Genomic DNA, 25,407 nt, shown 5'->3' with positions numbered 1-25,407 from the left:
CTCATTCCTCGCGGGGCTCCACTCTGGACCCGCCCGCCTCGCCCTTCATCCTCAGAGACTCATTGGTCCCATTCCCCTCGGGCCTCGCCCTTCAGGTGCTCTGGCTATGCCCGTCCGACCGCGCTGCTTCCGCCTCGCAGCCCCGTCTCACCCGCTTCTCTCGTAGGCCCTTATACCCTCCCCGAAGCCCGGCTCCCGGGTTCCGCTTCCACAGGGCCGCCCTCTCTCCTCCGAGATCCAACGCCTCGCCCCTCGGTAAGAGGCCCGGGACTCGGCCCACGGCCCCGCTCCCCACTTGACTAGTCCGCCCCTGGAAGGCCAGCTCCTCCTCTCGACGCCCCTGCTCTCTCCCACCCAGGACTTCTCGCTCCCAGGCCGGGTCCTCTCACCGTCAAGGCCCGCCCCTTGCCAACGGTTCTCGCCTATTCGCCGGAGGCCCCCAGCGTCCCAGATTGGCGCCGGGCAGGGGCGGAGACAGCCGGGGCGGTCCCAGGCTCCGCCCCCGGAAGCCTCACTTCCGGGCGCGAGCACACCCCGCCCCGCCTCGCCCGGGAGGCAGAGAGGAGACTATGGAACGTCAGGTGAGGGCTCGGTCCGCGGTCCCCGTGGTCCCTGCAGCCCGGGCCGGGCCTGACCCTGGTGTGTCCCCTGCGCAGGTGCTGCTGAGCGAGCCCGAGGAGGCGGCGGCTCTGTATCGGGGCCTTAGCCGCCAGCCCGCGCTGAGCGCCGCCTGCCTGGGCCCGGAGGTCACCACGCAGTACGGCGGCCAGTATCGGACGGTGCACACTGGTGTGTGTGCGAAGGGGAACTGGCTGGCGACGGGGTCGCGCACTGGGGTGGGGAGGAAGGGGGTGTGGAGAGCTCGTTGCTTGACAGTGTGTAAGGGTGTATGGGGAGCCGGCCTGGACTTGGAGGATACACTCCCACAGGTCCCTGCACACAGGTGTGTGGGGAGGCGGGGGCGTGCGGGGCGTTATCGGATGGTGCCCATGAGTGCACGAGATGACAGTGTAGGGGTAGAATTCAAACCTGGGCTCAGGACGTGGACCTTGTAGGCCTCTCCGCCAGCACTCCATCCCATACACATGCCAGGCTGCCCTCAAGATTCCAGGGTGGGTGCTGGGGTTACTAGAGGGTTCTCTCAAAGAGGCTGTCAGCTCAGGCTCTGGAGGCCTGGATTAGGGTTGTGGACAAGTGTTGTCCAGGCCACAGCCAGGGTGTCAGTGTCTGGAGACAGATTGAGAGACTGGGGAAGATCTAGGCCTTCCTGGGTCAGGTGGGGCTGGGCCGGGGGCAGTAGCCAGGAGTAGCCAAGACAAGGTGAGCAGCCTCATGCCTCCCCTCACAGAGTGGACCCAGAGGGACCTGGAACGCATGGAGAACATTCGATTCTGCCGCCAATACCTGGTGTTCCATGATGGGGACTCAGTGGTGTTTGCCGGACCTGCAGGCAACAGTGTGGAGACCCGGGGGGAGTAAGTTTGAGGGAGGAATCTTGTGAGCAAGGCCACGGCCGTCTGCAATGCAAGTCTTTTGTGAATGCCCACCATGTGCCTAGAAGGGAGGCCAGGAGCCAGATTCTTGCCCCCTTGGGAGCTCATTCAGTTTCTGGTGATATGGCCTGATAAGCACTGGAGGCTTGCTCCAAACTCACCTGGACTAGAGCCTGTGGTGGCCTGGGGAGCTGGGGAGAGTAGAGTCTCTGCCTCAGGGAGGAAAGGCAAGGTGGGGCTAGAGGTGCTTCAGAAGCTGGTGTGGGGCCAGAGCCTAAACAATCTCTCCTAAGAGGTGGTGCCCAGTAAGGGAGCAGGAAGGGGTTATTGCAAAATACTCCTGACCTGTGCTACCCCATGTCCACAGACTGCTGAGCAGAGAGTCTCCTTCAGGCAGCATGAAAGCTGTGCTGCGCAAGGCTGGAGGCACGGGCCCTGGGGAAGAGAAGCAGTTCCTGGAGGTGAGTCTACATGGGACCAGGTAGTGGGTGACTAGAGAGAGGCTCTGCCCCACAGATAAGGCTCTGTTAGCGGGCAAACAGCCTAATGCCCAGATTTCCTCAGGTCTGGGAGAAGAACCGGAAGCTCAAGAGCTTCAACCTATCAGCACTGGAGAAACATGGGCCTGTTTATGAGGATGGTGAGGCATCTGGGTGGTGAGCAGGCAGGGTGGACAGGAGGGGTAGCCGTAGCCCTGGGCCCCCCCTGATTGGCCCTCCCTGCACCCAGACTGTTTTGGCTGCCTGTCCTGGTCGCACTCGGAGACACACTTGTTGTATGTGGCAGAGAGGAAGCGCCCCAAGGCCGAGTCCTTCTTTCAGACCAAAGCCTTGGACGTCAGTGCCAGCGATGATGAGATAGCCAGGCTGAAGAAGCCAGACCAAGCCATCAAGGTGCTCGTGGTCAATCCACGAAGGCCCAGCAGGGCAGCCCTGGGGCTCAGTGTGCTCCCTTCCCATACTGTGCTTGTCAGACCTGGGGAGGCACTAGCTTCTAGGAAGCAGAGCAGCTCCTATAGACAGGCTGTGCATTGAGTATCTTGTGTTCTCAGGGGGATCAGTTTGTATTTTACGAAGACTGGGGAGAAAACATGGTTTCCAAAAGCATCCCTGTGCTCTGCGTGCTGGATGTCGAGAGTGGCAACATCTCTGTGCTTGAGGGGGTCCCTGAGAATGTGTCCCCTGGACAGGTCAGCAGCAACAGCCTATGTCCCTCCTGGAGTCTGGGGCCCTTCTTGAGCTACCACCCCTTGCTCACTTCTGCCCTGTGATCTTGTTTGCAGGCATTCTGGGCCCCTGGAGATGCTGGTGTGGTGTTTGTGGGCTGGTGGCATGAGCCTTTCCGGTTGGGCATCCGCTTTTGCACCAATCGCAGGTGAGGGAGTGGGGCAAGGCAAGGGACCTTGCAGCCCAGCTGGTCTTGAGACTGAATGTCTGTCTCGCGGTTCCAGGTCAGCCCTGTACTATGTGGATCTCATCGGGGGGAAGTGTGGTAAGTGGCTGATGCCCACCTGTGCTTTGCTGACACATGTTGGCCCTGCCAGCCTGCGTGATGCTCTTGTTTCCATCTGGCCCAGAGCTCCTCTCAGATGATTCCCTGGCTGTCTCTTCTCCCCGGCTGAGCCCAGACCAATGTCGCATTGTCTACCTGCAGTACCCATCTCTGATCCCCCATCATCAGTGCAGCCAGCTGTGCCTGGTGAGCTGGAGGTGGCGGGGATGGGAGGATGGTCAGCAAGAAGATGGGATGGTAGATGAGAGCTGAAGTTCCAGCATCATCTCCCCATGGGCCCTCAGTAGGTGCCCTTCTGTCCTCAGTGCAGCAGCAGTGTGAGTTCTGCCTGTCCTCTCAAGGGAGGGCCTAGAGGTTGAGAGTGCTGCCATGGAGAGCTTTGCACTGTTGGGGTATGCCACCTTGAGAGAATGCTCATCTGCAAGAATGCTCCTCCCCTTGGCTCTCAACTGCATGTAGTCAGGCTCTGCAAGGGGCTGGGATATAGTGGGGAGTTACATAATCCCAGACCCTCCCCAGGAAGAGCTCTGAGCCCCTGGTAAAAGTCAAGAGGGACATGCCTATCTGAAGCCCCTTGGGCATCTGGTCCAGGTCACCAGAAAAGAGATACATCAGGCTCATTCCAGTTCCCTCCTCTCCTGGGGCTACCTGAGGCAAAAGGGGATAGGCACAGGGCACTGTGCCCTAAGGGAACTGCCTGTCCCCTACTCGGCCTGACCATTGTGTTTTCTTGCAGTATGACTGGTATACCAAGGTTACCTCAGTGGTGGTAGACGTTGTGCCTCGGCAGCTGGGAGGTAAGGCATACCTGGCTGGGTGGGTGCAGTGGGGCCTGTAGCTCTGCTTTCCTGCCATCTGTTGCATCCCGCCCCGTTCTTCTTTCCTAGGTTCCTTCTGAGGGCCCTCCCTCCCTGCTGGGCCAGCCCTGTGCCCAGCATCCTCAGGGAGTGGGGCTGTCACCATAGGGAACAATTTGATAGCAAGGAGTTGTAGGACCAAGCTGAGATCAGAGTGGCCCAAGCTGATGATGTGTTATTTTCTGTGCTGCAGGTCATAATTAGATTTTTCTTATTTTTCCAATGGCTGATTCAAACCAAAACCATGATTCCTTCGAGTGCGTCTCGGGAAGTGCACTAGGTTGGAATGTCACACTTGAGAGGCTCTGGACCCAAGGGCATGATATTATCCTGTCCGCCATTCCTAACCCCAGCAACCTTTGTCCAGCTCTGAAGTCAACTGGGTCTTCAGGAGGGTGGCTCTTGGCTGAGAGACTCCTGTCTTGAGTGTTCATAGCTCTGCTTGGATTCTCCTGGAACATCTCAAGGATGAGTCTCTTGTTTTCTCAGGCCACCCGGCCAGTTCCAGGAGTTCAGTGGATGAGGGATAGCCTCTTTGTCTTCTCTTTGGGTTGCAGGGATGCAGTGGTGGGAACGTAGTATGAATCCCAGCTCTGCCCTAAATTAGCTATGTCGTCAGACAGGGTCCTGGCCTCCCTGAGCCCCCATTTCTTCATGGAGGGGTGATTGTGTCTGCCTGCCTCATAGGATTATAGTGAGCCTTAAGTGAGTGATGATACTAAAGGGTGGGATTTACTGAGCCCCCTGTGCCAGGCGCTGTGCTAAGCACCACAGTGGAGATAAGACAGACAAATGATATCTTGGTTAAAGCACCTGGTACCTACCTGGGCTCAACTGGAGCAACTCAGGAGAGCAAGTGCTTTTCCTCTGAGCACCCACGGTTTCTCTCTGGAGCTTTTGAGCTCTGCCTCTCTGGGTCCCCAGAGGCCTCTGCCCCTCAGCCACCACTCAGGCAGTTCCTCATCGCCTAGGGTGCCCCCATGTGTGCCACAAGCTGCAGGGGCCCAACTGGTGCCTGAGCAGGGCCCTGGGTGAATTCCCCAGTACCCTAGCCTGCCTTGTAGACTTGACCCTCCCTACCTCCACTGCTGGATGCAGCCCCAGCCCTCCCCTCCTGTCTTTACAGAGAACTTCTCTGGGATCTACTGCAGCCTTCTGCCTCTGGGATGCTGGTCAGCTGACAGCCAGAGAGTGGTCTTTGACTCGGCTCAGCGCAGCCGGCAGGTGAGGGACACTGATTGTGTTGAGGGGCAGCCCCTGTGGTCAACCCCCAGGAGCCCTGCGCCCCTGAGACATAGCACGTGCATGCCCCTGGGTGAAATGCCCAGCCACAAAGTCTCATCAGCCCCTTAAAACCCTGCCTGCCCATCCTGGACTCATTTCTCCTGGAGGGGACTGGCTGCCCTGGTGCACCACAGCAGAACTCAGGCCTTTTCATCTGAGGCAGAGATGCAACCCCTCCCAGGCATTTCTAGCTGGGGATCAAGGGGACTGCCATAGGGTGGATCCCTGAACACTCTGTAATGGCAGCTGATGGGGACAGGACTGAGCCCTTCCCCCAGGGATGGAGTAAAGGCACCCACAGTGTGCCAGGCTCCTTTCGGGTGTGATATTTGGTGCTCGTACCAACTCAAAGGGGCTCAAAGCCATTCCTTACCTTGCCCAGGGTCACCCAGCAAGTTGTGATGGTGCTGGGATTTGAACCCAAGCCCTCACGCTACTCCCTACTGCACTGAGTAACCATCACCATAGCTGTCCACAGCCTTGGTCTGGCCAGGGCTCTCCAAGACGGTAGAGAGGAGGTAGGGGAGGGACCCATAGGTAGAGGGAGTACTCTTGGATGTGGTCCCACATGTGGCCTCCCCCCTGCTTCAGGACCTGTTTGCTGTGGACACCCAAGTGGGCACCGTGACCTCCCTCACAGCTGGTGAGCAAGGCTTTGGGGATGGTGGTAAGGACAGGGCTGGTGAGCAAGCCTGCCAGGCAGTGGGGGACTGGAGCTCCAGCATGTGGGGCAGTGATGGCATTCTCAGCCACTCAGCACCACTGACTGTTCCACAGCCTTTACTAACAGGTCCCCAAAGGCCCTGTCTGTGTAGACCCTTACCCAACCAACAGACTAGCTTCCCTGCTCTACTGCCCTTTAGCACTTAACTCTGCTCCATGTGTCCTGGCCCAGCCTCAGCATGGCCCCTACCTCTGCTCCTAAAACCCACAAAACTCTCTCTTATCAAGATCTGCTAGAGTCATCTTTCTCCCTCTGCAAACCTTGGGTGCCTGTCTCAGGCAGAGGCAGCTCTGCCACCTCAGGGCCCAGGAAAAGCCCAGTGTTGACTCCCGCGTCTTCCCCATACTTAGGCCTGGTGATTCTGCCCTTGAAATGTGTTTTGAGTCCTCCACCTGACCTGACTGTACCCGCTCCTCCACAAAGCTACCAAAATATTACTCCAAAGCTACATTTCATTGTACAACTGCTTCAGAATCTGCTTGGACACCACTGCCCCAAATCAGCATACTCCCTGGTCCCAGCTGCCACCCTGCACACAGCAGCCACCAATGGACAGGCAGATGTGTCTGCATGGTCTGATGTGTCTCAAGGTCTGGCAGTTCCCAGCCCAGCCAGTGTCTGTCAGATGAACAAGGGACTGAGAGCAGGAGGCTCATCCAGGGCCATGTGCAGTTGGGCACTTTCTTGGGCACCTTTCCATAGAGTCTCCAGCCTGGGACTGGAGAAGCAGGTAAGAAAGGTGATGGCTCCTGCTAAGCACTTAGTGGCATCTGCCTTTTCCAGGAGGGTCAGGTGGGAGCTGGAAGCTGCTCACAATTGACCGGGACCTCATGGTGGCACAGTTTTCCACACCCAGTCTACCTCCAACCCTGGTGAGTGTCAGTGGGTTCCAGGCCGTGGAGGCAGGGGGTCTGGGCAGGCAGAGCTCACCAGGTCAGGGAATTGGCCCCCGAGTCTGACCATGGCTGGTCAGCATACAGATGGGCCAAGACACAGGCCCAGCTTGGCATGGTCCATGAGGGTTTGGCACTCACAGGGACGAACTACTAGGCTAGAATCTGCTCTGTACAGAACAAGGTGCCTGGGGAAGTGCCCAGTCCTGGTATTACAGATCTAAGGAGACAACAGAGCCTAAAAGCTGAGGAGGGAAGGGTGTACCTGTGTGTGATTGTATGAGTGTGAATACCTTGGTATATACCATCCCACAACACGAAACCATGCTATACCCTCTGGAGGTGAGTGGAGGGCCCAGCATAGTGAGAGCTGCCTATTTCCCACTGTGGGCAGAAGGGAAGGGCAGGGAGGCAGCCAGGCCACCTGTGACATATTCCTTCCCCTTGGCAGAAAGTTGGGTTCCTGCCTTCTGCAGGGAAGGAGCAATCAGTGTTGTGGGTGTCCCTGGAGGAGGCCGAGCCCATTCCTGACATCCACTGGGGCATCCGGGTGCTACAGCCACCCCCAGAGCAAGAGAATGTGCAGTATGGTGAGCTGGGCCAGGGGCAGAGGGATGTCTTCTCCAGGTTCCCCAGCACAAAGCCTCTGCGGTGACCTTTGCTACCTCCTGTCTCGCATTGTGGGGTTTCTGGGGATGACCTCTAAGAGGTTTTCTGTTCCTCTTGTGGATAGGCATGGGAAGTAGCATCTAGACCTCTGAGCGCCTGCTCTGGGTATCACCTGGGCTCCACCAGGCCAAATCATCTGTAGTGGGAAGACCCAGGTCCAAAGAAAATAGGCCTCGTACAAGTCTCAGTGACCACACCTCATCCTGAATGCTGTGCCTGCAGGGTGGGGCTCCCTGATGAGGGCAGAAGAAGCATGAGACTTCTGGGGTCCATGTGTCATGGTGTGGACTACCTTGGCCAGGTCTCTGACCCAGAGGTCAGCCCCAGACCTGCAGCTACAGATGGGGCCTTGGTTGGGGAAGCCCCTAGTCTGGCCCTGCTGACTGCTGCCCTCTCCTTGCAGCTGGCCTTGACTTTGAAGCAATCCTACTGCAGCCCTGCAACCCTCCAGATAAGACCCAGGTGCCCATGGTGGTTATGCCCCACGGTAGGCATCTGGCGTTAAACAGCCCTTGCCCTCCCAGCCCTCCTCCTAGCTGGCCCTTTCACCCTCTGCTCCCTGTCTGCAGGGGGGCCCCATTCATCCTTTGTCACTGCCTGGATGCTGTTCCCAGCCATGCTTTGCAAGATGGGCTTTGCGGTACTACTAGGTGAGTGAGCAGGGACCCACAGCTCTGTTAGGACTGTGGTGGAGTGAGAGGGGTGGACCTGGTTTGTACAAGCACCATGGGTGCCACTCTAGTCTCCAGGTCTTTCTGTAGCCCAGACCTAGTAACCACTACCAGGAACTGCCAGGGCCCAGCCTCTGGTTCTGTGGCATAGTGATAACAAGAACTAACTTGGGACTTCCAGGGAAAGGGCACTGTGGTCACTCGGTGGCAGCCTCAAATCTCTGGGTCCCTTCCCCTTGACAGTCTGTGGTATAGCTGGCCCCAGGGCCTACTTCACAGATGTGTGAAAAGGGTGTCCAGGGGGCTGGGAATGTTGCCTGACTACACTGTCTGGTCCCTCCCCGCCCTCAGTGAACTATCGTGGCTCCACGGGCTTTGGCCAGGACAGCATCCTCTCCCTCCCAGGCAATGTGGGCCACCAGGATGTGAAGGATGTCCAGGTAGCAGGGGCTGGGGCTTCTGGACAGGCTGAAACATGGGCTGCCAGGGGGATGCCCCCATTCAGCTGAGTGGGCAGCTGGCTGCAGCATGCTTTGCCCCACCCTGCAGTTTGCAGTGGAACAGGTGCTCCAGGAGGAACACTTTGATGCAAGCCATGTGGCCCTTATGGGTGGTTCCCATGGTGGCTTCATCTCCTGCCACTTGATTGGTCAGTACCCAGAGACCTACAGGGCCTGCGTGGCCCGGAACCCTGTGATCAACATCGCCTCCATGTTGGGCTCCACTGACATCCCTGACTGGTAGGCATACACCACAGGTCCCTGCCCTTCCCTCCTCTACCTCATATTCTCATGGAGCCCTGCAGGCCTAGAATTCCTGGGTCTGCATCAGCTTGGTGTCTTGCAGGTGCGTGGTGGAGGCTGGCTTTCCTTTCAGCAGTGACTGCCTGCCAGACCTCAGCGTGTGGGCTGAGATGCTGGACAAATCGCCCATCAAATACATCCCTCAGGTATGCAGCCCCCTCCTTGCCCTGTGTACTGCTCATCCATCCAGAACCCAGGGCCCAGCTCAACACAGCTCCCCACTCCTTTCCAAACACCCAGGTGAAGACACCACTGTTACTGATGTTGGGCCAGGAGGACCGGCGTGTGCCCTTCAAGCAGGGCATGGAGTATTACCGTGCCCTCAAGACCCGGAATGTGCCTGTTCGGTGAGTGCAGCAGGAAAGCCCTGGCAGCTGGTGGGCAGGTGAGCACAGGAGGACCCTCCAACCTTAAATGTTGCTGACTAATCTCTGCAGGCTCCTGCTGTATCCCAAAAGCACCCACGCACTATCAGAGGTGGAGGTGGAGTCAGACAGCTTCATGAATGCTGTGCTCTGGCTACGCACACACTTGGGCAGCTGAAGCCCTGCCATTCTACATGAGCTGATCAGCCTGTGCCACACTTCGCTCTTGGGGAGCTCCAAGGTCTGGCAGGGCAACAGGAGGCTTTCTGGACTCTGGACTCCACGGATGCGTGGGCAGAGGAATGTGGGCTATGTAGTCATAATAAATTAGGACACAGAGCCTGGTTCCTGCTGGTACTTTGTACCAAACCAGTCCCAACCCCACCTCCCACCCTGGTGTGCAGAGGCCCTAGGTTCTGGGTGTGGTAGCCACAAGGGCTTCATCTGCCTCCAGTGTGAGAAGGGAGGGAACAGTGAGAGGCTTAGCCTCTGCCTGTCCTGGCAACTGGGACTCTGTACCAGCCTAGCTTCCCTGTTGCAGCCCCTTCCATTAGCAACGACTCTGCAGCACCCCTCCCAAGAGTATGTCTGGGGGACTAGTGAGACCCTGCCTTTCCACGGCACCCATGGGCAAAAGTAGTCCCAGGGACAGATCACCTAGCTCAGGGTGTGCTGGGCTCAAGCCACCCAGGCCCTAGCAAGGAGTCACTGACTCATTTCCTGGAAGCAGAGGCTAAGAAGCATCTGTACAGGCATAAAGAGGAAAAGTGGCTTTATGTCTGACAAGTTTTGTCCTCCCCAAGGTATATGGGGTCAAGGCTGGGCCTAAGCCAGTCTCATGACCTTGTGAATCCAGTCTACAAACACAGAGACACGCGTGAAGACGGCTGGCCAGCGGGACCTTGCGCACACTCGGTTGGGAATTATAATTCCTTCCAGGACCCAGCAATTGTGGGTAAAGCAGGCAAGTGGGCCCCCGTAGTCACCCTGGGAGGTAGGAGAACTGATGAGGGCCCTGGGCCACAGCAATGACTAGCCCCCTTCATGATAAAATAGTTCATTTCTAGCCCCCCCATACCCTCCCAGGGCTGGCCCAGGGCCCTGCCACCAACCTCACAGGCCCCCACAGGGGCCAACAGTCCATCAGTGCACATCTCGCTCTCCCGCACACGTCCTCGGTGCTTGATGTTACACTCCTGGTTGGAGATGACGTTCAGCAAAGCCACATTTAGGACTGTGTCATTACCCATACCTGCAGTGAGGGGAATGGGGAGAAGGAGAGGGCCCTGGAGGAAGATCCAAGGCTGCGCTTCCTGGCCACGAGCAGTCCTGTGCACTATGCTCTTACCTTTGGTCTCACCCCAGCCTGCAATCTCACACTTGGTCCCTGGAGGCACCACATACCATTCAGGAGGCAGACAGATCAGGGCCACACGCTGGTTCAGGGTCACAGATCTTTAGCAAGAATGGGGGCACTCAGGGTCTGAGGCCACAAGGCCCAGTCCCACCTCACACCCTCCCAGGTTGTCCACATACCTCTCCAGCTTGAGCAGGACAAGCTGGGAGCCTGAGGGCCCACACACCATCTTGGCTACTGGGACCCGCTGTAGGCCTGGCTCTCCATGCTGTGGGTTCTGGAACAGGGTGCCCAACCATACCTCATAGCCCATGAGAGGCATATGGCTGGGAGAGAAGCTCTGTTAGGTCATTTGTGACTCTCAGTCCATTGCCCCAAGGCTTACTTGTTAGCTTGCCTGGGGAAGGGGGAAGGTGGGATGAGACTGGGTCCCCAAATACAAGGGAGGCTCACCAGGAGGAGAAGCACTGCCGGGCAGTCAGTATCCACTGCTCCTTCACTAGAGACCCGCCGCAGAAATGCTGGCCCTGCCTGGAGGAGTGGGGAATTAGGAAGGGAACAGAGTCCTGGGACAGATGCTAGACCTGCCATCTTCTGGCTAGGACCTCTGGGGGCAGGGATAGATTCCCAACCCCCAGTGGGATAACCACAGAGGACACCACCTCAGCTCCTCTCTGTGGGAGACAAGCAGTTGTGCCTCACCGATTCCGCAAGCTGACTGTCCAGGGTGAGTTGCCCGGATGGCCCCCAACCACACGCAGCTTGGAAAGACGCTGATCCAGTCGATCCACCCTCTTGCCACACTTCTCAAACTGCACCTGGTCTGTAGGATGGGATGGGATGGATGAAACCCAGACTGTGTGGATGTGGTGGGCTAAAGGGCCCAACCCATAACTGGCCCAACTCCTAACCTGGGGGGTCTAGGATTGATGGCGGCTGGTCATCAGCTGAAAGACAAAGTTCACTGGGGTTAAGGGAGCCAGCCTTTGGTGGTGGCGGTTGAGGCAAGGTCATGGGGGAAGCATCACTAGTGCTCACCGCAGCGTCGCAGGGCACAGTAGTCGAATGGGGTCCCTGGGTCCATCGTGTAGCACCAGGGCCCATGGCTATCCCCATCTGGGTTCCGGCAGAAGTTCTCCTCCAGTTGTGCATGCGGTTCAGGGGTAAACGTGAACCTAGGCGGGAGCGGGAGCAAAATCGTGGCAGAGTAGTCCCAACCATCTCCAGGCTCTGGTCCCAGACACCAAAGCATGCCGCCCCGGGGTTAGGGCCCTGGCGGGGCCGGGAGCACCAGGAACTCACTGCGGCTTGTGCGGTGTCTCAGCGGACCAGCGCTGGCACTGGACACCCTTGCGGGTCTTGCTGACCGTGCCGCGGTACTGCTCCCCTGTGCCGTGGTAGCAGTCTGCGGCGGGTGGGGGCAGCCATCAGGCCGAGACCTCGCCCTGGCCCTCCGGTTCCAGGCTTCCAGCCCCAGCTCTAGCCCCCAAGCTCGGGCCTCACCCTGGGGCCGCACGTCGTCCGCACAGCGCCGAATCTGGTAGCAAAAGGCCACGCGCATGCCGGGCCGCAGTGTGAAGCACCAGGGCGCCTCTGAGCCGTCGGGGTTCCGGCAGAAGTTCTCCCGAAGGTCTCTAAGCAGGCACTCCACTCAGTCCTAGCCCGCCAGCCTCCAGCCCTAAGCCCGTGACTACCCTCCTCCCGTCTCACCCGCGGCAGCACGTCCCAACGCCCGCCCCCCACCTCACTTGCACGCGTATTTTTCTGGCGTAAATCGGTGCTGATGCGGGATTTGTGCGTCCCAACGCTGGCAAGGTACGCCCGCGGTGGTGGTATTGGCTGTGCCCCGGTAGCCCTCACCCTTCCCGCGGAAGCAGCTGACAGTCGTGGCCTCGTGGCGGGGCTGTGCCTCGGATCCTTCGATGGACCGATATAGGTCGGACCCCGAGCTATAGCTGAGATCCCTCTGGGGCTGGGACCAAACCCACCTTTCGCAGGTGTACGGTACTCTAAGGGATATGCTCTCAGGTCACGACCAGCCCCTCTTCCCTCCCCAGCCAAGCCACGCCCCTCCCCAAGGTTCCCAGGTACCCTCCCAGGCCCGGTTCCCGCCGTCTACCGCAGCGGGGAAGGTCACAGAACTCTCGCTCGAGCTGCGGATCCGTAGTGTAGCACCAGGGCCGCTCGGAGCCGTCAGGATTCCGGCAATAGTTGTCGTCTAGACCTTGGTCGAGGAACCTGGGGGCGGTAATGGGGCGTGAACAAGACCCTGGGACTCAGGCTTGTCTGGCCCCGCCCAATTGCCCTACACGGAGCCCTGCCCCTGGAGTCCTGGACCTTCCCTAGCCCGGCCCCCTGGTCGCCGCCACCGCCTGCGCGTACTTGCTCGGCTCGAAGGGGTGCTGGTGCGGGTGCTGGAGATCCCAGCGCTGGCACTCGCGCCCTGACTCCGTGCGATCCACCGCGCCGCGGTAATCCTCGCCATTACACCAAACACACGCGGCTGGAGACAAACAGCCAGTGGGTTCGTGGACGGGCGTGGGCTTGTCCCTCCACTCTCCCAGCTTGACCCGGCGTCGCTTACCCTCCCGGCAGGATTTGATGCCGCAGCTCTGGAAGCGCACGGCAGGGTCTGTTGTGTAGCACCAAGGACCTCCGGGGTCGCCATCAGGGTTACGGCAGAAGTTCTCTTCCAGGCCATTCCGGAGCGTGGGCGTGTATCTGAGGGCTCAGAACATCACTATAGTGTGTGCCAGGGGAAGGCCCCAGGCCGGGACGGAGGGAACGTGTTTGTCTCACCTGTGATCATTCGGGAACTTGTGGCTCCAAGCCTGGCAGGGCAGGCCACCTACGGTTGTGGCCACGGTGCCCCGGTACCCAACCCCATTGTCCATGATGCAGGTCCGTATGTAGTCTGGGAGCAAGAGACGGAAGATCAACTTGGGCTGAGGTCCCCTATTTCCCACCCTGTCCCTCTCCACCCCTACTCGCCTTTCTTCTGGAAGAGGTCACAGCGCCCAGAACGCTGCAGCCGCGTGTGGGGCGAGTGTTGAGTCCATGGCAGCAGTTGGCAACCATGGCTGCTCACATTGTAGTGGAAGGCCCTGGAGAAGGCACAGGGTAACGCCACAGCCCAGGCTCCCCTGCCCCCAGTCTTATCTAGGCCCAGTGGCCACTCACTGGCAGTCCAGTAAGGGCCCACAGCGACCAGCACACTCTTCAGCATCTGCCACATCCTCCTGCCAAGGCCCGGGCACCACTGCATGTAGCAGGTGCTGTAGCTCTGTGCCCCGGAGCACCTGGAAGTCATTCAATGGCGAGCGCTGCCCTGCAGAGTGGGCATGAGTGGGTGCGGGTCAGGTGGGCATACATGTCAGTAATGTGTATTGGCATGTCCACACTTTGTTCATTCAGGGGATCAAAGCTACAAGAGTTCTGGGATGGACCCTGTATGCACTTTCAAGGGCCAGTCTAGCTCCCCTGCACAGATACTTGAGAAAAAAATTTCCCCTGGGAAGCAGGCCCAGACTTGGTAGTTATCACCGGTGCCTCTGTTTAGTGGCAGGCACTGGGCTCAGATCTAACATGTACGCTCTGTGAGAGCAGTGGGTGATGGAGCCTGCCCCATCTCATCTCTCAAATGAGAATGCTAAGGCCCAGAGCCATCACGTTACCCAGCCAGGGGCCCTGGCTAGGCATTCAGACACCAAATCTGGGCTCTCACCTGCACAGGGGCATATGCTAGGTTAGAGGGGTAGATCAGGCTCAGGAGAGGTCACTAACTGCTGTGTGCGTGCATCTGTGTGGTCCCAACACTGCCTCAGTGCTAGAGCAGACGTGCTAATAAAGGCCTAAGTGGGCAATGTATGTGTGTTCCTAGGGCTTCCCAGCTGTGCTCAAGAGGCCAAGGTTACTGCCCCAAGTCCACTGAGCCTCTGGCTCCCCAGCTTTTTTCTCATCCTAGGAGGATGGGCCCAACCCCCTCCTGAAGATAGATGGAGATCAGGGTGGGGGGCACTCACCAGGGACCCCTAAGCATTGGGTCAGAAGTAGCAAGAGTGGGAGCCACTCCATCCTTCTGGCTGGAGGCTGCACTGTGACCCACCACAGCCCCATCCGCGAAGTTGTGAAACCTGTCCCTACGGGATTGGGTGGCTCTGGCTCCACACGTCAGGTCAGGGCCTGCTGGACCCTGACCTGAGACCTGGTGACAGGAGCCATGAGGGGCCAGGCCTTAGGTCCCATAGGTCAGTTGCAAGGGCCTAGTACAGCTAGCCCCCTGAGAGGCCTCCCTACTAAGTGGACAGGTGTTAGGAAGGTTTCGTGGGGACACTTGAGGTGCCCTGGGATTGGGGTGAAACCCCTCTGCAGCCTAGTCGCCCAAGGGCATTGTGAAAGTGAGAGCTGCTAAAGGTCTGGGTTCCAGCCCCTGGGTGACATTAAACTTTTCTGAATTTCAGTTTTTCCCTGTAAATTGGGGGAAAATTACTTGCTCCAGCTTCAACACTGCCTCCCCTCCACCCTTTTGCTGCCACCTTATCAGGCCCCAGCTGTAGGCAGGTCAGCCCACGCCCGGCTGCAGAGCCCAGGGAGGCCCATCTCACCCGCCAGAAGTGTCATTCCAGGGGTGAGCGAGGCTGTCCACCAGGACTAAATAAGGGTGGAGGTAACAGGTAGCAGGGACTCTGGCAGGAACGGCCTTTCAGACGTTTTAAGGACCGTCTGAGCGGGGCCTCCAAGTATGGGTAGGAGACAGGCGGCCTAGGGATTCCGGTTAGCACGTCGCATTCTGCCGCAGCAGGACTGGGAGCATCCCCAGAGCAGGCGGAGGTCGGAGGTGGTGTGGCCTTCCGGCAAAGCTGAGGCCTGGAACAACCCTGTGGGAGGCCCTGGAGGGGGTCCACTAGCGGAGGCTGGGCTCGGGTCAGTGCGCGTGCGCGGCTGGAGGCGCTGCGCGCGAGCGTGCGCGTGATTTGGCCCTGGACGGACGCCGTAGCCAAGAGGTTGGGCGGATGTTGTGAGCCGGGTCGCGGCTGCCGAGGCTCGGGGTGAGTGAGGGACGGCCGGGCTCTGAGCCTGGCGGGTTCCGGCTGCTCCCTTCGCGGTCCAGGCTAGTCCAGTGCGAGGGCAGCTGCAGCGCAAGGATCGTGGTGCTAAACTCCGAGCGGGAGCTGTTCTGGCAGGTCCTCTGGAGCTTGGGGCCAGGCGGGGGCGACTTGGGGGAGCCATGCCCCGCCCTCGCTGTCCTTGGGCTCCCAGACGGAGTAGGTTAGGTTTTGAGCCCGAATACCCCGGCGGGGCTGGTGGGATAGCCGTGACAGGGAGTCCCCGGGCGGGGACAAGGTCCGTCTCTCACCTGGGTCCTCAGCAACTGACACCCGGAGTGGGTGTCTCGAAGGTTTGCTCATCAAATGAATGACTGCGTTTAATCAGACCTTCAACTACTCTGGTAATGAAGGGGCACCGATCACGGACGCCCACCGAGGGCCCGAGGTCGGGAAAACCACCTTCCCGAGGGGCAGGCGTGGTGCAGACCCACAAGGGTTTATGGCGGGAGTAGAGGATCTGTTTGGGGTGAGATAAGAGACTGAGCTGCAGAGTAGGGAGTGCTGGCTAAGGCAGTGCTGCAGAGGGAAACTCTAGAACTGCGCTGTCTAATAGAACTTTATATGGTGGTGGGAATTTCTACCTTTGTGCTGTCCAATAGAGTAACCATTAGCCACATGCGGTCATTGAACTCTTGAAATGTGGCTAAGGCAACTGAGAAATCTAATTGTTAATTTTTTTTTTTTTTTTTTTTTTTTTTTTTTTTTTTTTTTTTTAGGCGGAGTCTCGCTCTGTCGCCCGGACTGGAGTGCGGTGGCCAGATCTCAGCTCACTGCAAGCTCCGCCTCCCGGGTTTACGCCATTCTCCTGCCTCAGCCTCCCGAGTAGCTGGGACTACAGGCGCCCGCCACCTCGCCCAGCTAGTTTTTGTATTTTTAGTAGAGACGGGGTTTCACCGTGTTAGCCAGGATGGTCTCGATCTCCTGACCTCGTGATTCGCCCGTCTCGGCCTCCCAAAGTGCTGGGATTACAGGCTTGAGCCACCGCGCCCGGCCTAATTGTTAATTTTTAAAACTTTAAATTTAAGTAACCTCATGTGGATGATGGCTGCTGTGTTGGACAGCACAGCTACACATCAGTGAGGCCAGCACCAGGGACTCAGTGCAGGTTCTGGAGCAGCTGTAGCAGCAACATGATATGAGGGATAGATGCACTAGGAGGACCAGTGGAGTTTGCCATGAGGGCTGGGCAAAGGTGGTGCTTGGATGAGGTGGGAGGCCCCATGTGTGAGTGGAAACAGGGGAACTATCAGGACCATGGATAAAAGAAGGGAGGAACCCAGGGCTGAGGAAAGAGCCTCCAGCCTTGTGGGGAGTAAGTGGGACTTATGGCTAGAGATGACCAGACCAGTGGTGGTCTGCACTTGGGGGAATGTGTAGGATTCTTGCTTCTGGTTGTGAGCTGGACTCAGGATGGCTTACAACTGAGATGGAAACAGGGGCTGTGCCCCAGGACACCTCACTTTGGACATTTTGCTCTAATTTCCACAGAGCTGAGACATTTAGTTATGGTTCAGCAAAAATATATCTGGTACCTGCTCTCTGCCCAGCCCTGTGCTGGGCATAGGGACACTGGAGAACAAGAAGTGGTCCCTGTCACATGGGCCTAGACCCCGGCTACCCTCCCTGTGTAGGAAGCTGGGGACCCCTGCATTCCCCTGCCCTATGTGTTAATGTGCATGCCCCTGGCCTCACCTGCTCCCAAGCCTTCCTGCCATGGCAGGACTGAGGTCAGGTTTGGGGGCCCCTGGCTGGCCCTGAGTAGACAGGCTTTGTGTCTGGCTCAGCCTCCAGGACCACTGGCTGCCCATGAGAGATGAAGGATGGCATCCAAGGGGGCCGGCATGTCTTTCTCCCGCAAGAGCTATAGGCTGACCTCAGATGCTGAGAAATCCAGGGTCACAGGTAAGGGCTGGCAGGGAAAGAAGGAGGCTCCTCTTGTTGGGAGGAGAAGGAAGGGACAAAGGCCTCAGGCCTTGCTGCATCTGTGGCTGGCCTAAGACCAGAAGTCTCTGGGGCCAGCAGGGGCCAGGAGCTGCACTGATCATGTGGCCCTTTTCTCCCTTCTGACTTGTGGCTCAGGTATTGTGCAGGAGAAGCTGCTGAATGACTACCTGAATCGCATCTTTTCCTCTTCTGACCATGCACCCCCAGCAGCCACCAACAGGTATGGCTGGGTGGGTGGCTCCTCACTCCACTGGACCAGACCAGAGCAGGGAGGCTGCAGTTGTAGGGAAAGGGAGCCTGGGCTCTGGACAGATAGGCTTAGGCTCTGTTCTTACTGTGCTCCTGGCTGCAAGATCTTTGGCCAGAGAGTCTGCCTTGCATACTCTGTCTGCTTCTTCCTGTCTCCAGGCAGTGCTAGTTCCTTCTGAGAATCAGGGAGCAGAGGTCAGGGAGTGGGTGCACATTCATGCCCAGCTAGCACCTGGCACCTACTCCACACCCAGCATCTGGCCCTGTATGTACCTGCCCACACCTTGGCCTCAGCCTGCCCCCTTGTAGCTTCTGACTGATCTTGTAAAGAACAAACTCCTCCAGGGCCTTTTCTTTACAAGTTTAATACTTTAAAGTGTAGTCAGTATAAAAGTTACAAGTACATTTTAGCAGAAACTTAAGAGACAGAGGGCCAGGCACAGTGGTTCACACCTGTAATCCCAGCACTTTGGGAGGCCAAGGTGGGTGGATTGCTTGAGTCCAGGAGTTCAAGACCAGCCTGAGCAACATGGCAAGACCCCATCTCTACAATAAAATATAGAAATTAACTGGTCATGGTGGCGTGGACTTGTAGTCCCAGCTATTAGGGAGGATGATGTGGGAGGATCACTTGGGCCTAAGAGGTTGAGGCTGCAGTGAGCTGGCCTCTGCATGCCGCTGCACTCTAGCCTGGGTGACAGAGCAGGATCCTGTCTCAAAAAAAAGAAGGAAAAGCACCTGCTATCTTGTTATTTTAGCATGACCATTCAAATGTGATTCTTTTCTGTTTTGTTTCTTTGTGTTAACATTCTTAATTTTTAATTTTTGTGAGTATGTAGTAGGTATATATGTTTATGGGGTACCTGAGATACTTTGATACAGGGCATGCAATGCATAATAACCACATCATGGGAAATGGGGTATCCATCCCCTCAAGCATTTATCCTTTGTGTTATAAACAATCTAGTTATACTCTTTTAGTTATTTTTAAATGTACAATTATTATTTACTGTAGTCACCCTGTTCTGCTACCAGATAGGTCTTATTAATTCTATTTTTTTGTACCCATTAGCCATCCCCATCTCCCCACAAGCCCTACACTACCCTTCTAAGCCTCTGGTAACCATCCAGTACTTTGCCTGCATGAGTTCAATTGTTTTAATTTTTAGCTCTCACAAATAAGTTATAACATGCAATGTTTGTCTTTTTCTGCCTGGCTTATTTCACTTAACATAGTGACCTCCAGTTCCATCCATGTTGTTGCAAATGACAGGATCTCATTCTTTTTTATGGCTGAATAGTACTCCGTTGTGTATATGTACCATGTTTTCTTTATTTATGCATTTGCTGATGGACACTTAGATTGCTTCCAAATCTTGGCTATTGTGAACAGTGCTGCAACAAACATGGGAATGCAGATATCTCTTCGATATACTGATTTCCCTTCTTTCAGGTATATACCCAGCAATGGGACTGCTGGATCTTATGGTAGCTCAGTTTTTAGTTTAGCTTTTTTTTTTTTTTTTTTTTTGAGACGGAGTTTTCCTCTTGTTGCCCAGGCTGGAGTGCAGTGGCATGATCTTGGCTCACTGCAACCTCCACCTCCCGAGTTCTAGCGATTCTCCTGCCTCAGCCTCCCGAGTAGCTGGGATTACAGACACACACCACCACGCCCTGCTAATTTTGGTATTTTTAGTAGAGATGGGGTTTCGCCATGTTGGCCAGGCTGGTCTCGAACTCGTGGCCTCAGGTGATCCTCCCACCTTGACGTCCCAAAGTGCTGAGATTACAGGCATGAGCCACCACACCTGGCCAATTTTTAGTTTTTTAAGGAACCTCCAAACTGTTCTCGATAGTGATTGCACTATCATAATTTACATTCCCACTAACAGCGTACAGGGGTTCCCTTGTTCCACATCATCGCCAGCATTTGTTATTTCCTGTCTTTTGGATATAAGTCATTTTAACTGGGGTGAGATGATATCTCATTGTAGTTTTGATTTGCATTTCTCTGATGACCAGTGACATTGAATACCTTTTCATATGCCTGTTTACCATTCGTATGTTTTCTTTTTTTCTTTTCTTTTCTTTTTTTTTTTTTTGAGACGGAGTCTCACTTTGTCGCCCAGGCTGGAGTGCAGTGGCGTGATTTCGGCTCACTGCAAGCTCCGCTTCCTGGGTTCACGCCATTCTCCTGCCTCTGCCTCCCTAGTAGCTGGGACTACAGGCGCCCACCACTGCGCCAGGCTAATTTTTTTGTATTTTTAGTAGAGACGGGGGTTTCACCATTTTAGCCAGGATGGTCTCGATCTCCTGACCTCATGATCCGCCCGCCTCGGCCTCCCAAAGTGCTGGGATTACAGGCATGAGCCACCGCGCCCGGCCCATTCATGTTTTCTTTTGAAAAATGCCTATTCGTATATTTTCCCCATCTTTTGATGGAATTATTAGTTTTTTTCCTATAGAGTTGTTTGTGTTCTTTATATATTCTGGTTATTAATCCCTTGTCAGGTGGGTAGTTTGCAAATATTTTCTCCCATTTGTGGGCTGTCTCTTCACTTTGTTGATCATTTACTTTGCTCTGCAGAAGCTTTTTAACTTCATGTCTGTTTTCTTTATCTCATAATGTATGTAGTTCAGATTATGCTGTATAGAAAACTTTAAAAAAATTTGTCACCTTCAGTTCTTAAAACATTTTTATTGAGCTATGATTAATATACAATAAACTACACATATTTAAAGTATACAATTTGATAAGTGTTAACATATAACCCATGAAACCATCACTGCCATCAAGGTAATGGACATGTCCCTCACTTCCAAAAGTTTATAGAAGTTTGCATCCTATTTTTATCATCAAATGTTATCCCGCGAGTATTTTTCCACATTATCAATTTATCTTACTGAGCGTCTTTAGGGCCGGGGGTCTGCTGTGGCCCATACAACTGCCCTAGTTTGGAAGGACTTTTGCTTTTGTAAACAATGCTGTGAGGATGCCCAGGGCTGGAGTTATGTGGCTAGAGTGTTTGAACTGCAGTCACTTTTAAGACTGTTGCCAGATTACTTCTTCAAAGGATCAAGTAGGTTCTCCCTCCCTGCAGTGAGGCACGGTTGTCCCTGTCTCTCACCCCCTCTGCAGCCTTAGCTGTTCTGTCTTTCACGACTTCTGCTCTTTAGTCAGGTCCAAAAGGCAGCATCATTACCTGTTCTATTTAAGTAGCTGTGGTGGTCAGAAAGTTCCTGCTTGCAGAGAGTTCCTGCCCACCCCCACCCCATACTCAGTCCTGGCCTGTTCCCAGAGCCATCTGATCCCTATCTCATGTGATACCAGAGATGGTCCTGCTGCTGCTGCTGCTGCTGCTGTGGCTGCCAGGAGAGAGAGCAGGTGGTAGGGCCATCAGTCAGTGGTTATGGGGTTTCAGGGCCCTGAACTGGAGCCTAGGAGATCCAAAAAGGTCAGGCAAGTTGCTAGTCTTGGCCAAATGGGCAGCGCTGCAGGCACTCAGTGGTGGCTGTCTCAGGCTGACTGCCCACAGATATGTGCAGTCTGCTCTCAGGATCAGGCACACGACTTTTGGGGTCAGGTACAAGAGTAGCCATCCCAAGTGTGGGCTTGTTAATTGTTTTCTTTTGAGACAGGGTCTCGCTATGTCATAGTCATAGCTCACTGCAGCCTCAAAGTCCCCGGCTCAAGAAATCCTCCCACCTAAGCCTCCCACATATCTGGGACCACAAGCACATGCCACAGCACCCAGCTAATTTTTTTTCTTTTTTTTTAAGAGACAGGGTCTTACTGTGTCACCCAGGCTGGTCTCAAACCCCTGGGCTCAAGTGATTCTCCCACCTCAGCATCCCAAAGTGCTGAGACTACAGCTGTGAGCCACCATGGTTGGCCTATAACTGCTTTTGAGGAAGGCTACTTTATCCTTGGGCCCACTGGGGTATTCAGAGATGGGGTTGGCTTTAGCCTTCTATGCCACTAGCTGAGCATCCCGACTGCATAGCCACCACCTGGCCTTGGCCTGGGACTGAGCAGGAGTGGGGAGGGGCCTTTATGGATCTCCACTCCTACGGCTCAGGGCTGGGAGTGACTTACACTGGGGGAATATGTGATCCCTGAGCCTGGGTAGTGGCTACCTTGTCAGGGTGCTTTGTCCCATCTTCGTTCCCTTCCAGAGCCTTCTGTCTGTGTGGATGAGTAGGGAGAAACTGGCATTAAAGGTGGAAGAGCAGGTGGTGGCAGCATGTGGGTAGCCAGGTGTGTAATGGGCCTCCGTTCTGCCTGAGTCCTGCTGGTTACCATCACCCCACTCCCTGCTATTCTTGGGAGCTGAACTCAGGACAGCACTGGCTGGCATTAGACAGTACCCTTTTCCCTCTAGGCATGTGTGTTGAGAGGATAAGGGGGCCACCCAGACAGATTTTTCCCAACTCCTTTGGCTCGAGTAGGTGGGACATGTGCTCTGCTGACCATTTATGGACTGGCGGGTACAGGACAAAGCCATCCAGCAGCTCAGAGGGCTGAGCCTTTCATACTTCCAGGACATGTCCCATTCAACACAGACTCCCCTGGCTGGGTGGTGGCGAGACTGGAATCTGTCCCAAAGGAACCACAGGCCTAGGGGCAAGGGCGGACTAGGTAGCCTTGGTACTGATCACTTTGGGAACCAGCATTTCTCCCAGCCTTCTTCTTCCAGACATCATCAACACAGCCACCTTTGAGAGTGGGCAGGTTATGTGCTGTGCAGACAGCACATGATATTCCCTGGGCTCTTCACAGCATCTCTGACATAAGCCATTATTCTGTTTTCACAGATGAAGGAATTAAGACTTAGAGAAGGCTACTATATACTATATAAAATGTGTATATACTTATATATAATATATAAATATATTATGTATATATATATATATATTTTTTTTTTTTGGAGACTTATTTTTTTTTTGGAGTCTTATTTTGTCACCCAGGCTGGAGTGCAGTGGCGCTATCATGGCTCACTGCAACCTCTGCCTCCTGGGTTCAAACAATTTTCCTGCCTCTGCCTCCCAAGTAGCCGGGATTACAGGTACAAACCACCAAGCCCAGCTACTTTTTGTATTTTTAGTAGAGTTGAGATTTCACGATGTTGGCCAGGCTGGTTTTGAACTACTGACCTCGTGATCTGCTCGCTTCAGCCTCCCAAAGTGCTGGGATTACAGGCGTGAGCCACCACACCCGGCCCCTATTTTTTTTTTTTTTTTCTTTTGAGTCTCGCTCTGTCCCCCTGGCTGGAGTGCAGTGGCACGATCTCTGCTCACTGCAAGCTCCGCCTCCCGGGATCATGCCATTCTCCTGCCTCAGCCTCCTGAGTAGCTGGGACTACAGGCGCCCACCACCACGCCCAGCTAATTTTTTGTATTTTTAGTAGAGACAGTGTTTCACCGTGGTCTCGATCTGACCTTGTGATCCGCCCGCCTCCCAAAGTGCTGGGATTACAGGCGTGAGCCACTGCGCCTGGCCTATTTTTTTTGACAGTCCTGAAGTGTACCATGTTGAACCGATTATACTTTTTTTTTTTTTTTTTTTTGGAGACAGAGTCTCACTCTTGTTGCCCGGGCTGGAGTGCAATGACATGATCTCGGCTCACTACAACCTCTGCCCCACCAAGGTTCAAGTGGTTCTCCTGCCTCTGCCTCCCAAGTAGCTGGGATTATATGTACGCACCACCACACCCAGCTAATTTTTGTATTTTAGTAGGGATGGGGTTTTACCATGTGGCCAGGCTGGTCTTGAACTCCTGACCTCAGGTGATCAGCCTGCCTTGGCCTCCCAAAGTGCTGGGATTACAGGCGTGGGCCACCACGCCCAGCCTGGACTGATTATACTTTTGAATTTAGTGGAGAATTCAGCCTTCTGACCTCCTTCCTGCGTGCCAGAGTCTAGGACTAGGCACAGCCCTTTTTGTGGAGTCTAGGCAGCCACACTGTGAGCTCAGGGGAAGGGATGGGATTTAGTGTCATCTGGCTGATTTCAAGGACTTGTGGACCCCTGGCAGCTTCTCACTCTCCCCAGGAAACCCCTGAACTTCCAGAACCTGCCAGAACATTTGGACCAGTTGCTACAGGTGGACAATGAAGAGGAGGAAAGCCAGGGTATGTGGCCGCCTCTGTAGTGGGGTTGGGAGCTGCAGAGCTGGGACCTAGGGGACCTGGAGACATCTGGTGAGCTCAGGACACCCTATGCATCCTGTAAAATGCTCTTCCCTGCCTGACCCCACCTCTCCTCTTTTCAGGACAGGTTGAAGGGCGGCTTGGCCCATCCACTGTGGTCCTGGACCACACAGGTGGCTTTGAGGGGCTTCTCCTGGTGGATGATGACCTGCTGGGGGTGAGTGAGGGTGAGGTTTGGAGACCCAGGTCCATCCCCTTCTGACATAGCCCCAAGCTCCTCCTGATGTGGCCCTAGTCTCTCTACTCATCTTGATGGGGCTGCAGCCAAAACTTGCCCTGCCATGACCCCAGAGCATTGTGTTCTCAGTCCTCAAACTCTCCCGCCAAGCCCTGAAACAGTCTTGATGTGGCCTCAGCCCCCAGCCCTTCCCAGCACAGCCTTCAGTCCCTCTCTCATCCTGCCCTGGCCCAGGATCCCTCCTGATACAAGCCTACCCCCTCCCACCATCCTCAGGCACAGTGCAGTGTTGGCCACCACAGGCAAATACCACCAGGGCTGGCTCAGTTGGGGATGGGGTCTTTTTCCCTTGGGGAGATGCTCTGTGTGCCTGGGAGCAAGCCCACCACCCCTCTTCTTCACCTAGGTGATTGGACACAGCAACTTTGGCACCATCCGCTCTACCACATGCGTGTACAAAGGTGAGACCTTACCCTGCTGTGGCCTAGGTAGTTGGGAGAAAGTTTAAGGGCCCAGGCATGAGGCAAGAGGCAGTCTTTGTCCACCTCGTGGCCCTAACTCAGCTCTTTCCAGGGAAATGGGTCTACGAGGTCCTCATCTCCTCCCAGGGGCTCATGCAGATCGGCTGGTGCACCATCAGCTGCCGCTTCAACCAGGAGGTACAAGTTGGGGAGGGGACCCCTCCCTGGGCCCAGGGAGAGCTTCTCCTGCCGCAGGCCTCATCAGGTCTCTGGATCCCCTCAGAACTGCCCAGGACCCTAACCAACCTGGACTACCCTCTGGAGAAGAAACATGTCCAACCCCATCCCAGGCACCCTAGTTCAGAGAACACCTGTTACTCTTTCCCTCAGATCATCTGCTCCCTTCTCTAGAGCCATATGCGTCCAAGGCTGGTGGTTGGTGGGCTCTAGCCCAGCCCCTGCCTGCCTCACCAGGGACCTCACAGGCATTTCCTCCCTAGGAGGGGGTTGGAGATACACACAACTCCTATGCCTATGATGGCAACCGCGTGCGCAAGTGGAACGTGACCACGACGAATTATGGCAAGGTGAGAGCCAAGCGCCTGTGGGTCATCCGCCCCATGACTGTC

The 25,407-nt window shown here is 55.7% G+C and overlaps 3 protein-coding genes across 22 annotated transcripts in view; 2 read left to right on the top strand and 1 right to left on the bottom strand.

Moving 5' to 3' along the window:
• Positions 1 to 9,608, top strand: APEH (acylaminoacyl-peptide hydrolase). The gene is made up of 22 exons (XM_010369671.2): positions 1 to 581; positions 657 to 789; positions 1,349 to 1,475; positions 1,861 to 1,954; positions 2,058 to 2,133; positions 2,223 to 2,386; positions 2,545 to 2,682; positions 2,776 to 2,867; positions 2,944 to 2,984; positions 3,070 to 3,191; positions 3,742 to 3,802; positions 4,989 to 5,086; positions 5,738 to 5,789; positions 6,654 to 6,742; positions 7,215 to 7,353; positions 7,836 to 7,919; positions 8,002 to 8,082; positions 8,455 to 8,543; positions 8,653 to 8,843; positions 8,950 to 9,052; positions 9,147 to 9,253; positions 9,344 to 9,608. The coding sequence occupies exons 1-22, from the start codon at positions 570 to 572 to the stop codon at positions 9,447 to 9,449; spliced, it is 2,199 nt and encodes a 732-aa protein (XP_010367973.1). The 5' UTR covers positions 1 to 569; the 3' UTR covers positions 9,450 to 9,608.
• Positions 9,609 to 10,018: 410 nt separating this feature from the next.
• On the bottom strand, positions 10,019 to 15,546 carry MST1 (macrophage stimulating 1). 11 transcript variants are annotated; one of them, XM_030940640.1, is made up of 18 exons: positions 15,233 to 15,546; positions 14,651 to 14,832; positions 13,809 to 13,956; positions 13,620 to 13,732; positions 13,428 to 13,542; positions 13,213 to 13,349; positions 13,011 to 13,131; positions 12,748 to 12,866; positions 12,132 to 12,637; positions 11,927 to 12,033; positions 11,667 to 11,803; positions 11,540 to 11,575; positions 11,331 to 11,451; positions 11,082 to 11,159; positions 10,808 to 10,954; positions 10,620 to 10,726; positions 10,384 to 10,523; positions 10,019 to 10,258 (listed from the first exon to the last, which is right to left on the bottom strand). In XM_030940640.1, the coding sequence occupies exons 2-18, from the start codon at positions 14,742 to 14,744 to the stop codon at positions 10,097 to 10,099; spliced, it is 2,388 nt and encodes a 795-aa protein (XP_030796500.1). In that variant the 5' UTR covers positions 14,745 to 14,832; positions 15,233 to 15,546; the 3' UTR covers positions 10,019 to 10,096. The 11 variants fall into 11 exon arrangements, with proteins under 11 accessions (XP_030796500.1, XP_030796610.1, XP_010367959.2 ...); XM_030940750.1 differs by lacking the exon at positions 15,233 to 15,546 and having other exon boundaries at positions 12,132 to 12,262; positions 12,377 to 12,637; positions 14,651 to 15,201; XM_010369657.2 differs by lacking the exon at positions 15,233 to 15,546 and having other exon boundaries at positions 11,931 to 12,033; positions 12,132 to 12,262; positions 12,377 to 12,545; positions 14,651 to 15,200.
• Positions 15,547 to 15,587: 41 nt separating this feature from the next.
• The window catches only part of RNF123 (ring finger protein 123), a 34,024-nt gene continuing 24,204 nt past the window's right edge, over positions 15,588 to 25,407 (top strand). For 3 of the 10 annotated variants that reach the window (XR_004059990.1, XR_004060000.1, XM_010369623.2), the window contains exons 1-8: positions 15,588 to 15,676; positions 17,521 to 17,638; positions 17,816 to 17,900; positions 23,982 to 24,061; positions 24,202 to 24,296; positions 24,724 to 24,778; positions 24,891 to 24,976; positions 25,279 to 25,365. Coding sequence is in view for 8 of the 10 variants with exons in the window: in XM_010369623.2 (XP_010367925.2) it covers positions 17,557 to 17,638; positions 17,816 to 17,900; positions 23,982 to 24,061; positions 24,202 to 24,296; positions 24,724 to 24,778; positions 24,891 to 24,976; positions 25,279 to 25,365 (570 nt within the window). In the remaining 2 variants the exon portion in view is untranslated. Of the gene's footprint in view, positions 15,897 to 16,724; positions 16,961 to 17,520; positions 17,639 to 17,815; positions 17,901 to 23,964; positions 24,062 to 24,201; positions 24,297 to 24,723; positions 24,779 to 24,890; positions 24,977 to 25,278; positions 25,366 to 25,407 lie in introns of those variants that run through there. The other 7 variants (XM_030940159.1, XM_010369629.2, XM_030940238.1 and 4 more) reach the window with 7 other exon arrangements.

Source organism: Rhinopithecus roxellana, chromosome 1 (assembly GCF_007565055.1).
Source record: "Rhinopithecus roxellana isolate Shanxi Qingling chromosome 1, ASM756505v1, whole genome shotgun sequence".
Taxonomy (NCBI): Eukaryota; Metazoa; Chordata; class Mammalia; order Primates; family Cercopithecidae; genus Rhinopithecus; species Rhinopithecus roxellana.
The sequence above is the reverse complement of the archived record's forward strand: the minus strand, read 5'-3'. Positions and strand labels throughout refer to the sequence as shown.